This window comes from Momordica charantia, chloroplast (genome assembly GCF_013281855.1).
Source record: "Momordica charantia isolate OHB3-1 chloroplast, complete genome".
NCBI lineage: Eukaryota > Viridiplantae > Streptophyta > Magnoliopsida > Cucurbitales > Cucurbitaceae > Momordica > Momordica charantia.
The window spans coordinates 2501-15000 of record NC_036807.1 but is presented as its reverse complement, the minus strand read 5'-3'; the positions used below and the strand labels follow the sequence as shown (position 1 = coordinate 15000).

The 12500-nt window shown below is 29.9% G+C and overlaps 6 protein-coding genes and 5 non-coding genes across 11 annotated transcripts in view; 7 read left to right on the top strand and 4 right to left on the bottom strand. All coding sequences in view use genetic code 11, as the record gives it.

Annotated features, from left to right (window-relative positions):
- Positions 1–2, top strand: part of atpH (ATP synthase CF0 C subunit) — a 246-nt gene extending 244 nt beyond the window's left edge. Inside the window, exon 1 of the mRNA in view lies at positions 1–2. This exon is cut by the window's left edge and continues 244 nt beyond it. Coding sequence (YP_009456048.1) covers positions 1–2 — 2 coding nt within the window.
- Positions 3–321: 319 nt separating this feature from the next.
- Positions 322–1636, top strand: atpF (ATP synthase CF0 B subunit). The gene is made up of 2 exons: positions 322–475; positions 1227–1636. Exons 1-2 carry the CDS (start codon positions 322–324, stop codon positions 1634–1636), a joined length of 564 nt encoding a protein of 187 aa, YP_009456047.1.
- Positions 1637–1700: 64 nt separating this feature from the next.
- atpA (ATP synthase CF1 alpha subunit) lies at positions 1701–3224 on the top strand. Its single transcript has one exon. The coding sequence runs from the start codon at positions 1701–1703 to the stop codon at positions 3222–3224; it is 1524 nt and encodes a 507-aa protein (YP_009456046.1).
- A 639-nt stretch (positions 3225–3863) lies between these two features.
- On the bottom strand, positions 3864–3935 carry trnR-TCT. The gene has a single exon. It is a non-coding gene; the product is annotated as a tRNA-Arg (tRNA).
- Positions 3936–4189: 254 nt separating this feature from the next.
- trnG-TCC lies at positions 4190–4937 on the bottom strand. Its single transcript has 2 exons — positions 4916–4937; positions 4190–4240 (listed from the first exon to the last, which is right to left on the bottom strand). It is a non-coding gene; the product is annotated as a tRNA-Gly (tRNA).
- An 810-nt stretch (positions 4938–5747) lies between these two features.
- Positions 5748–5835, top strand: trnS-GCT. Its single transcript has one exon. It is a non-coding gene; the product is annotated as a tRNA-Ser (tRNA).
- A 105-nt stretch (positions 5836–5940) lies between these two features.
- On the bottom strand, positions 5941–6051 carry psbI (photosystem II protein I). The gene has a single exon. The coding sequence runs from the start codon at positions 6049–6051 to the stop codon at positions 5941–5943; it is 111 nt and encodes a 36-aa protein (YP_009456045.1).
- Positions 6052–6437: 386 nt separating this feature from the next.
- On the bottom strand, positions 6438–6623 carry psbK (photosystem II protein K). Its single transcript has one exon. It carries the CDS (start codon positions 6621–6623, stop codon positions 6438–6440), a length of 186 nt encoding a protein of 61 aa, YP_009456044.1.
- A 376-nt stretch (positions 6624–6999) lies between these two features.
- trnQ-TTG lies at positions 7000–7071 on the top strand. The gene has a single exon. It is a non-coding gene; the product is annotated as a tRNA-Gln (tRNA).
- Positions 7072–10823: 3752 nt separating this feature from the next.
- Positions 10824–12500, top strand: part of trnK-TTT — a 2563-nt gene continuing 886 nt past the window's right edge. The window contains exon 1 of the tRNA in view: positions 10824–10860. This is a non-coding gene — a tRNA (tRNA-Lys). The remainder of the gene's footprint in view (positions 10861–12500) is intronic.
- Positions 11580–12500, top strand: part of matK (maturase K) — a 1512-nt gene continuing 591 nt past the window's right edge. Inside the window, exon 1 of the mRNA in view lies at positions 11580–12500. This exon is cut by the window's right edge and continues 591 nt beyond it. Coding sequence (YP_009456043.1) covers positions 11580–12500 — 921 coding nt within the window.

Genomic DNA, 12500 nt, shown 5'->3' with positions numbered 1-12500 from the left:
AATCCTAAAAAAATTACGTATTTTTTTTCATATTTTATTTACTTGGACTTGCTGCTCTTGCTTTTTCGAATTATATGAAGCTTTCACTCCTACAATTACTTATTCGTTGGGAAAATAACCTATGGGAAGGATTGATTTGAGGATGAGGCATTAGCATACCGACTCGCCTTCTTCCTTCCCCTTCTTAGTCCAATGTCGAATGGAACTTTTTTTTTAGGATTGTTACAACATATTTTTTACTCTATTTCGAAACGAAATAGGAAATTAATAAAAAAAAAAGAAAGAAATAGATAATTAGTTTTATCTATAAAAGGAGATCATATGAAAAATGTAACCGATTCTTTCATTTATTTGTATTTGGGTTACTGGCCATCCGCCGAGAGTTTCGGATTTAATACCGATATTTTAGCAACAAATCCAATAAATCTAAGCGTAGTGCTTGGTGTATTGATTTTTTTTGGAAAGGGAGTGTGTGCGAGTTGTTTATTTCAAGAATAAGTTGGATACAACCAACTGTACTTTTCTCGTTATAACTACGAAAAGGTGCATGATCCCGCGAATTACTTCTGACAAAATGAAGAAATCATATTGAAGAACCATAGCATTTCGTGATTCATTGGTAAATAAACTTTGATTCTCTATCAACCAATAATGTGGGACCATTAACATGGTTAAAGCTAAACCGTTTGAAGTCCGGACGCAGCATGGTACTCTTTCTACTACTATGTTAATACATAAATCTTTTCAAATAGTTGGGATTTTTTTTTTCGATATAGAACACTCATGTCGATAAAATGATTTGAACCCCTTTTTTTTATTATTTTATTAGAATTTTTTTGTAAAAAACTGGAAAAATGAGGATTTCACCCTCATTTTTTTTCTTTTTTATCCAATGCTGAATCGATGACCTATGTTATGTATAAAGTAAGAAAAATTCTTTGGATTTGAAGAAAAAAAAAGAAACAACTTTGCTGACAATTGTTTGTTTGGTCAGAAGAGTCCTCCGAATATTCTGGTCTTGGATTAATGATCAATTTTTTTTTTCTTTGTGGAATATGAATAGAGAAAAGAGGATAGGCTCATTACATTCAAACAGATATATGGGAATTTCCCATAAATAATTGCAATAATTGAGCGTGAGAGCCAAATGAATCGAAAGATTCATGTTTGGTTCGGGAAGGGATCGTCGAAGTTTTGAAATGAATGGAAAGACAATCTACTTTCATTAAGTGATTTATTAGATAATCGAAAACAGAGGATATTGAAAACAATTCAAAATTCAGAAGAACTCCGCGAGGGGGCAATTGAACAGCTGGAAAAAGCCCGGTCCCGCTTACGGAAAGTCGAAATGGAAGCGGATCAGTTTCGAGTGAATGGATATTCTGAGATAGAACGAGAAAAATTTAATTTGATTAATTCAACTTCTAAAAGTTTGGAACAATTAGAAAATTATAAAAATGAAACTATTCGTTTTGAACAACAAAGAGCGATTAATCAAGTACGACAACAGGTTTTCCAACAAGCCTTACAAGGAGCTCTAGGAACTCTGAATAGTTGTTTGGACAACGAGTTACATTTACGTACCATCAGTGCTAATATTGGCATGTTTGGGACGATGAAAGAAATAACTAACTGATTAGTCCTTTTACTGTAGGCATTATTTTTTTTTTTTGAAAAAAAAAAAGAATTACGAAATACTCATGGTAACCATTCGAGCAGATGAAATTAGTAATATTATCCGTGAACGTATTGAGCAATATAATAGAGAAGTAAAAATTGTAAATACCGGTACCGTACTTCAAGTAGGCGACGGCATTGCTCGTATTTATGGTCTTGATGAAGTAATGGCAGGTGAATTAGTAGAATTTGAAGAGGGTACTATAGGCATAGCTCTAAATTTAGAATCAAATAATGTTGGTGTTGTATTAATGGGTGATGGTTTGCTGATACAGGAGGGAAGTTCTGTAAAAGCAACGGGAAGAATTGCTCAGATACCAGTAAGCGAGGCTTATTTAGGTCGTGTTATAAATGCCCTGGCTAAACCTATTGATGGCCGAGGTGAAATTTCAGCTTCTGAATCTCGGTTAATTGAATCCCCCGCTCCTGGTATTATTTCGAGACGTTCCGTATATGAGCCTCTTCAAACAGGACTTATTGCTATTGATTCGATGATTCCTATCGGACGTGGTCAGCGAGAATTAATTATTGGGGACAGGCAGACCGGTAAAACTGCAGTAGCCACAGATACGATTCTCAATCAACAAGGGGAAAATGTAATATGTGTTTATGTAGCTATTGGTCAAAAAGCATCTTCTGTGGCTCAAGTAGTGACTACTTTACAGGAAAGGGGGGCAATGGAATACACTATTATAGTAGCCGAAACGGCGGATTCTCCGGCTACATTACAATACCTTGCCCCTTATACAGGAGCTGCTTTGGCTGAATATTTTATGTACAGAAAACAACACACTTCAATCATTTATGATGATCCCTCCAAACAAGCACAAGCTTATCGACAAATGTCTCTTCTTTTACGAAGACCACCGGGCCGTGAAGCTTATCCGGGGGATGTTTTTTATTTGCATTCACGCCTTTTGGAAAGAGCCGCTAAATCAAGTTCTCCTTTAGGTGAAGGAAGTATGACTGCTTTACCAATAGTTGAGACCCAATCGGGAGATGTTTCGGCTTATATTCCTACTAATGTAATTTCCATTACCGATGGACAAATATTCTTATCTGCCGATCTATTCAATGCTGGAATCAGACCTGCTATTAATGTGGGTATTTCCGTCTCCAGAGTAGGATCTGCAGCTCAAATTAAAGCCATGAAACAAGTAGCCGGCAAATTAAAATTGGAATTGGCTCAATTTGCCGAATTAGAAGCCTTTGCGCAATTCGCTTCTGATCTCGATAAAGCTACTCAGAATCAATTGGCAAGAGGTCAACGATTACGTGAGTTGCTCAAACAATCCCAATCAGCCCCTCTCACGGTAGAAGAACAGATAATGACTATTTATACCGGAACGAATGGTTATCTTGATTCATTAGAAATTGGACAAGTAAGGAAATTTCTCGTTGAGTTACGTACTTACGTAAAAACGAATAAACCTCAGTTTCAAGAAATAATATCTTCCACCAAGACATTCACCAATGAAGCGGAAGCCCTTTTGAAAGAAGGTATTCAGGAACAGATGGAACGTTTTCTACTTCAAGACCAAGTATAAAAGAAAACAAGTAAAGTATAAAAAAATTTTGGATTTTTTTGTATTTATTATAATTTTTAATTTATAATTAAAATAAATTTTAGAACTTTTAAATGTTATAATTTAAACATGAAATAATTTAATTCTTTTCATTTATTAGGTATAATATATTTTTTTTAGATCAAATACTAAACATAAATATATAGAAATATATTTAAGAAAGTAAATAATATTTATAAAAAATTGAAATATATATCAATATTCAAATAAAATGTAAATGCAATAATGCAATTAATAAATTAATAAATTAATTAATAAAATAGTTAAAATTCGATTATATTTCTAATAATATATTTAGAATATAATATCATAAATATATGAATATTTAGAATTTGAATATCTTTTCAACTAATATCTTATCTTCAAATAAAACAGAAAAAAAAAAAAAAAAATAATAATCTAATTATTATTTATATAAATAATAATCTAAAAAAATAGTTACAATTACAGTTAATATTAAAACTAATTTAAAACTAATTAACTATTAATAAATAATTGTTATTATATTATAACTATAAGCGTCTCTTATTCAAATCATTCAAAATACCTTTCTTGACATGATATAGAAATTCAAAACTAAAAAAATATATGGAAAAAAATTGCGTCCAATAGGATTTGAACCTATACCAAAGGTTTAGAAGACCTCTGTCCTATCCATTAGACAATGGACGCTTTTCATTCCAATTTTTTTTTTCGTATTTTCACCTCTCTTATTCGTAAAAAAAATGTGTGAGAATTCCGGAAATTGCGTATTCAATTCAATGATGTATTACATTAACTAATACATTAGTTAAAATTAAGTAAATTCCAAATTTATATTTGAGTAATTCTATATTAATATTAATTCCATTAATATTTTAAATTTGGAAAAATTTAAAAATATTAATAAATAATTTATTATATTTTTAATATATAAGAATAAGATAAGCGGATAGCGGGAATCGAACCCGCATCGTTAGCTTGGAAGGCTAGGGGTTATAGTCGACGTTGATTCATCATTTTTAACGTCTCTAATTCAAAACCGAACGTGAAACTTTAGTTTCATTCGGCTCCTTTATGGAAGATGGATAAATTCCTAGATGTAAGATGTAAACAAAAAATAAAATGCCACCCATAACATCTATGTCAGCCTTTCTGTCTGAATGCATTCAAAAGCACCCGCTTTATAGATGATCCCTATACAAGAGGAGATTATAACAATCTTTCCAGTTATTTATTTCGTTCCCTATTTCTATTTGAAATAATCCTTAGGAAAAGTATTTTGTTTCCGCCGAGCTAAAAAACGATGTGTACGTCTCTAGTAAACCAAAGACATTGTTTAATAGCTATTTTGTTTTGCTTCAATCACAAATAAAAAATTGAAGATTTAGTTACGATTAGAAAAAATTCCACCTTTATCCATGGATCCCTTATTCCTTCAATTGGAAGCATTGATCCAATTCAATAAAATTATGTTTCGTAATTTCATGATCCAATTTTTTCAATTTCGAACTGATTTTTGGATACAAATCACGAGAATTTTTATTTTTCCTCGAATCTTTCATCGATAGGTAAAGGATTAAATCCTTTTAAGAAATAAAGTTTTTGATCGGAATATTAATAAAACCGAAGGATCCCTTAACTATTAAGGGATTCATAGAACGAATCGCACTTTTACCACTAAACTATATCCGCTACAATGCAATTATTGTATATAAATGGACCTTTTGTCGAAGACGAAAATAGGCCGTAGTAATAAGTAATAAAAAGATCGGATCAGAAAATAATCATGAAAATTCGAGCGTTGACATATTTTAGTCAGGGCGACTAATGAGATTAGGAAAAGAGCACTCATTTTAATTAACTAAATAACAAGTTTTTTTATTCCAGTAAAGTAATAAAGAATAATAATAAGCAATGGCACCTTGATTCTATATCATCTTTTTCTGTATCATAGGAATTGAAATAATAATCTTTCGTATGATTCTTATTCTTGTTCTTGTTGTTTAGATTTTTTTTGTTTCAAAAACATTTTGTGTTTTCAAATCAAATAAATAATTTCATCTACGATTCATTGGAACAAAAAAAGCCCGGCTAGGTACTGACCAGGCCAGGCCGTGGAAATAAAAAGAAAAGGACTTTTCGGATGAAATAAAAGAGGTACTTTATTTTTTTTTTTTTTTTATAAATATATATTTTTTGTAATCATATTGGTATTATTTATATATTAGGATTGGAGATATCTCTTCTTTTGAACCCTTACTTTATCCTTTATCTAATTTATCTAAATGGAATTTCTGATAAAAGTTTTTATCGATTTTATAGATATCCATCGATATATCTAGATAATTATATATATCGAGATAATTAATTATGTATATAATTATATATCTATATAGTAAGGCTAGATAAAGATAATAAAGAGATATAAAGAAGGGCTTTTTTCAAGCCTTCATTTTCTATTTTTATCCAATGTATCATAGTAATTATCCTTTTTCAATTTGGGGAGAGATGGCTGAGTGGACTAAAGCGTCGGATTGCTAATCCGTTGTACGAGTTTTTTGTACCGAGGGTTCGAATCCCTCTCTTTCCGTTTCTGTCAATTACTTGGTATTTTTTTATAGTTGAGGAAAGATATGGAATAGATAAAATTTTAAGAACATTTCAAAATAAAGCAAAGAAAAAAATTTTATTTTTTTTATTCTTCACGTCCCGGATTACGTCCCGGGTCATTAGATAGGAATCCGAAAATGAAGAGAGAAACAAAGAATATTACTACAGTATAAACAAATAGTTTGAGAGTAAGCATTACACAATCTCCAAGATCATTAAAAAAAAAAAAAAGAGAATAGATTCTCCATTTTAACCTATTTTGACACCAAGAAATGCAGTGAAGTTTTTTCTATAAATAGGAAAAAATTTTCAGAAATTAAGAGTTGAGTCGTTCATTACTAAAAATTGGATTTCATACCCACAATTATATATTGTGGGGGACTTTAACAGGGTCGTTCGATGGAAAAAAGTAAGAATAAGAAAATGAGAGTGATCCAGATTTATCACACCTATAGAAGAATTTAAATATTGGACTCAACTCAAAGGTTCAGACTGTATGTACGACTTATCTGATCTTATAACTAGTTATAATCTTTTTTTTTCTAGTAAATCATGAATTTGTCTCATACAGTATTAAAAATATCATCGAAAGCTTACGGCAGCTTGCCAAACAAAAGCTAATAGAAAAAAGAATAGAGGTATTACTGGCATAACATCTACTATTGGATTCAAAAAAGCGTAGGCCTCAGGCAATTTGGCGAAGAAAAAACTACTTGAATAAAGGAAAGAATTAAGACAGATACCGATGAAACTTAAGATATTAAGCATAACAATTTTTTTTTTCTTTGTTCTTGAAGATAATTGTATTTCTTTTGATTTGATTGAGTTATTAATCCCTTATTATTGATATGATATAAGGGATAAGGGAAAAATTAATAACATAAAGTAGGTCAAAAAACCTTTCTTTGATTTGAACTCAGCCAATCAAAAATCCTTCAATTCTCAAATAAAAAGAGAATAGAAGAAATCCTACTTTCATACAATATCTTAATGGAATTATATGTAATGATCAATAAATTAAGTTTAATTTGATCTATAAACGTATCAAAATCCTAGCAACAATCTAATTATTTCTATAAATATTTGTACTGGAATTGACGACCAACCACTACCGATATTAGTGTTTATTAGTGTTGAATATAAATGGGGCGTGGCCAAGTGGTAAGGCAACGGGTTTTGGTCCCGCTATTCGGAGGTTCGAATCCTTCCGTCCCAGAGTATGCGTATTATATATATCATAGTATATTATAGGATATATAGAGAAATATTCTATATCATATCAGACTAAAGATTGCCCTTTTAAACAACCTTATGTTTAAGAGTCTAGTATTAGATATAGATATAATGTGATTGTTCTTTCTTATTTTCTTATAATGATGCATTTAAAATCGAAATGCAAAAGCCTCTCTTATTCTCTATCCCTTAAATGGTGTGTGAAACCCGATTATTTTTTTTTTTTTTTCTGTGGATTTTTGAATTATAAACACGAAGGTCTTGTGTTTTTGGCACTAATGGAGTTCAATCAATGTTCTTAAGTCTCTTAAGACCGATTTAGGATACTCAAATTTAGAGTCAAATCAAAAAAATAGGTAGGAACAATCGCTTAATCTAGATCTGTTTGACTTTGGACTTATACAAGATAGTCTAGCACCCACGAAACTAGTCCAGTCCCCTGGAGAATCCTTTTTTGATTTATGATGGATCTACTCTATATAATTGGGGGGGGGTAGATAGGAGTTAATCCATAATGGAAGATATCAATTTTAATGTCTGTCCGAATCTGATTAATAAAGAATCAAGTTACATATGTAACATATTATGTATTTCTTTTCACCTCATTTTTTCGTATTTTGTGTTTGTCTGTAATGAATAATTGTAAATCCAAGTAACAATTCAGACAGAGGTTATTCATACATCTTTTCACTTTATTTTAGGGAAAGATTATTGAGTCTCTTAAGTTAAATAAACTAGGCAGAAAATGCTGATATGTATGTATTTTTATTATGTATTTTTATCGTTTTATTTATATTTTTGTGAAAAAGATTTTTGATACCTAAATTTTTAAAATTATTATTTGAAATATTTCATTATTTCAAATAAAATATCTATAATTATTTTCAAGGACAGTAGGTTAGTCTATCTGATAGATATGGTAATTCCCTAATCTTTCTATTTTTATTTTATCAAAAAGAATACCAACCCGAATTTTCCCTGACATCAGTCTTTTTTTATCCAATACTGCACGAAAAAACAAGAGATTTTTTTTTTTGATCTATCTATTTGTTTCAAATCATTGATGGGTTAATCCGAATATGCATTTATTTATGATAATAAAATATAATAAATTATGATAATAAAATATAATAAATCCTTTTTTATTACAAAAGTTTATTAAAATAATATTCAGGTAGGAAATTTTCAATCAATTAAATCTTTTTAATGATTTCTTATGAGTCCTTGGTACTCGAAGAAGTGTGAAACTCGTGAATCCATTCTATGAAGAAATTTAAAAATGGAGATTCTTAATTATTCGTAATTAATTATTTCTTAATTTCTATAAATAAAAAATATCTCTCTCTATATATATAGAAAATATCTATATATAGCGAAATCCATATTGCACTCATACAATACAAAAAAAATGTTATTGATCCAATATATACAATAAAATATGGGTTTAAATAAATTGAATTGTTACTGTTACTAAGACTTTTTCAAAAACTACCCATGTCATAAGAGTATAGATTACTATGGACCAATTAAACCAATGACTATACATGATTCAATAAATGAATCAATTACATACCAGTTCCAAGAAATTAGAGGTTATGGTAAAACTTCGTTTAAAACGATGTGGTAGAAAGCAACGTGCGACTTGAAGGACATGATCTACTGTGGATTCTTACACCCACCATTTTTTATTATATAGGAATGAAGATGCTCTTGACTCGACATCGTTTGTTCTGTTCCACTCGAGCTCTCATTTTTTGAGGGTTTTGATGTAAATAGTACATGATGGAGCTCGAGTAGAAAGTATTGATTCATTTATCAAGGGCAGAGATCTAGGGTTAGTGTCAATCAATAAGTTGAAACAACTTCGTAAGTATATGTTCGATATAGAAATCGAAAGGATCCAATTCGAGCAAGTTTCAAATTCAAACGTCAAATTTGATCAAAAGTGTATCACGCGAGAATCCATTATTTATATGATTCTTTGATAAAAAGAAATCACAAAAAATGGTATGTTGCTGCCATTTTGAAACGATTAAAGATCACCGAAGTAATGTCTAAACCCAATGATTCAAGGCAAGGATAAAGGATTCTGGAACAAGGAAAAACCTTTTTTAATTGTCTCAATAACTAAACTAGATCTGAATGAAGAATCGAAATAGATTCTAAAGGAGACAGGCAAAAATAAAGGGGTTAGAGACCGCTCAATAAATGAAATGCTTAAGCTTAAGGGTTGTTTTCCTTTGAGTGAGAGTTATACAACTTGAGTTATGGGGATAAGAATGAGTTTTTTTTTCAAAAAAGAATAAAAAATAAACAAAAGAATAAGAAAAAAGTATTTAAATCATAGTCTAATTGATTTAATAATCTATGGATCTATTTGACATTAATTAGAATTCTATACATAACTTTGAATTTCCTCGAGCCGTACGAGGAGAAAACTTCTTATACGGTTCTGGGGGGGGTATTGTTAATTTACATCTATCCCAATGAGCCGTTTATCGAATCATTGCAATTGATGTTCGATCCCGAAGAGAAGGAAGGGATCTTCGTAAAGTGGGTTTTTATGATCCGATAAAGAATCAAACCTATTTAAATGTTCCTGCTATTCTATATTTCCTTGAAAAAGGCGCTCAACCTACAGGAACTGTTCATGATATTTTAAAGAAGGCAGGGGTTTTTACGGAACTTCAACTTAATCAATAACCGAAATTCCATTAATGAAAAAAAAAAAAAAAAGAGGGTGTGGATAACTTGTATATAGCTTTTGATAACCTTTTCTTTATTATTTCCCCCCTCTCTTGTTCTATTCATACTACACTTATTACCCTAAAATTCCGTCTTCGATAACGACAAAAATCTATTTTTATTTTATTGATATAAATTGATCTAAGATGAATAGAAAAAAGATCAAGCAAGTTACTAAATGAACTAATTGGTTCTATACTATAAATAAAAATTTGTACATTACCCCATCAATGGGGTGATTTTGTTGCAATTCTATGAACAAAAAAAAAGAGGGGATTAAGTTTTTTTAGCTATTTATATTTATTTATTGAATAAATCCTATATATTTTTTTTATACTTCTTCGTTAATTTTTGCTTTCGCCTACATCTTTTATTTCTATCTATGTTGATTATCTCTATAGTGCCAATCCAATACAAGTCCGTAGTTTTTTTAATTATTTTCTTCTTTATATCTATATATCTATATCTTATTTATTATATAATTATTTATTATATAATATAATTTTAATATATAATATAATTGATTATTATTAGAATCTTTTATCTTATTATATTTTTTTATCTTTATCTATTTAAATTTTATCTTTATCTATTTAAATATTAAATATAAATATATTTATTTTATCTATATATTATATAGGTAAAATAAATAAATATATTCAATTAAAATTGTTATTTCCATTTGTTTTTTATTCATTTAAAATTATTTTCTTTTCTCCATTGTAGTCGTTTTTCACTATTCACATTCATATTGACAACAGTGTATCAAACAAATATAATCCGATCGTGTATAAATGAAGCTAGTTATCTCCGTTTCATGACCTTTGCTTTTCACTCACATGACGGTCTCATTGTATTTTCTGTGATACAAAAAGTTACTTTTGTGTGATTTTTTTTTAATTGGAATATTTTGATTACGTCGTGTAATTTAATTTCTTTTTTCATTTTGATTACGATTGTATCTACACAGAAAAATTTTTTATATTTTGGGGGTTGCTAACTCAATGGTAGAGTACTCGGCTTTTAAGTGCGGCTAGCATCTTTTACACATTTGTATGAAGTAACAGATTCGTCCATACTATCGGTAGAGTTTGTAAGACCGCGACTGATCCTGAAAGGAATGAATGGAAAAAGCAGCATGTCGTATCAATGGAAAATTCTAGTAATTTTTTTACCTTACTAGATTGGGCCAAACCTTGTTTGAATTCTTGATGCGGAAAAAAAAAGTCAAGTCAAGTCGGGTCGAATGAATAAATGGATAGAGCCCTATGCTCCAATTATAGATAAATAAAAAGTAACGGGCTTATGTTCTTAATTCGAATGATTACCCGATCTAATTAGACGTTAAAACTATATTAGTGCTTGATGCGGGAAGGACTTTTCTCATGAGTGAGTTATCGATTTTTTTATAAGTCCTAACTATTAGTTACTCTACATTATGGGGTAGAGGGAAATGTGTAGAAGAAGCAGTATATTGATAAAGAGCTTTTTTCCAAAATCAAAAGAGCGATTGGGTTGAAAAAATAAAGGATTTCTAACCATCTTTTTTATCCTAAAATATAAACCCATTAGATGGGAAAAGAAAGAAAAGAGAGGAAAGAGAGTCCGTTGATAAGTCTTACCTATTTACGAGGTTTCTATTATTATTTTTTTACTGTAATACCTTGTTTTGACTGTATCGCACTATGTATCATTTGATAACCCAATAAATCCATTATAGTATCCCCGGTTCAAATAAAATTTTAAATGGAGGAATTTCAAGGATATTTAGAACTTGAGAAATCTCGGCAACGTGACTTCCTATACCCACTTATCTTTCGGGAGTATATTTATGCATTTTCTCATGATCATTTTTTAAATGGATCCATTTTGTTGGAAAATTCTGGTTATGACAAAAAATCCAGTTTACTAATGGTAAAACATTTAATTATTCGAATGTATCAACAGAATCATTTTTTTTTTTTTTCCACTAATTATAACAAAAATGAATTTTTGGGGTACAACAAAAATTTGTATTCTCAAATGCTATCAGAAGGGTTTGGAGTCATTGTGGAAATTCCATTTTCCCTACGATTAGTACCCTCTTTAGAGGAAGAAGAAATCGCAAAATCTTATAATTTACGATCAAGTCATTCCATATTTCTTTTTTTAGAGGATAAATTCCCACATTTAAATTATGTGTCAGATGTATTAATACCCTATCCCCTCCATCTGGAAATTTTAGTTCAAATCCTTCGCTCCTGGGTGAAAGATGCCTCTTCTTTTCATTTATTACGGTTCTTTTTTCACGAGTATTGTAATTGGAATAGTCTTAGTACTTCAAAAAAATTTATTTCTTTTTTTTCAAAAAGAAATCGAAGATTAGTCTTGTTCCTATATAATTCTTATGTATGTGAATACGAATCCATTTTACTTTTTCTACGTAACCAATCTTCTCATATACGATTAACTTCTTATAGGGGCCTTTTTGAGCGAATATATTTCTATGGAAAAATCGAACATCTTGTCAAAGTGTTTGCTAATTATTTTTCGGCTATCTTACGGGTCTTTAAGGATCCTTTCATGCATTATGTTAGATATCAAGGAAAATCTATTCTGGTTTCAAAAGATACGCCACTTCTGATGAATAAGTGGAAATATTACCTTGTCAATTTATGGCAATGTCAT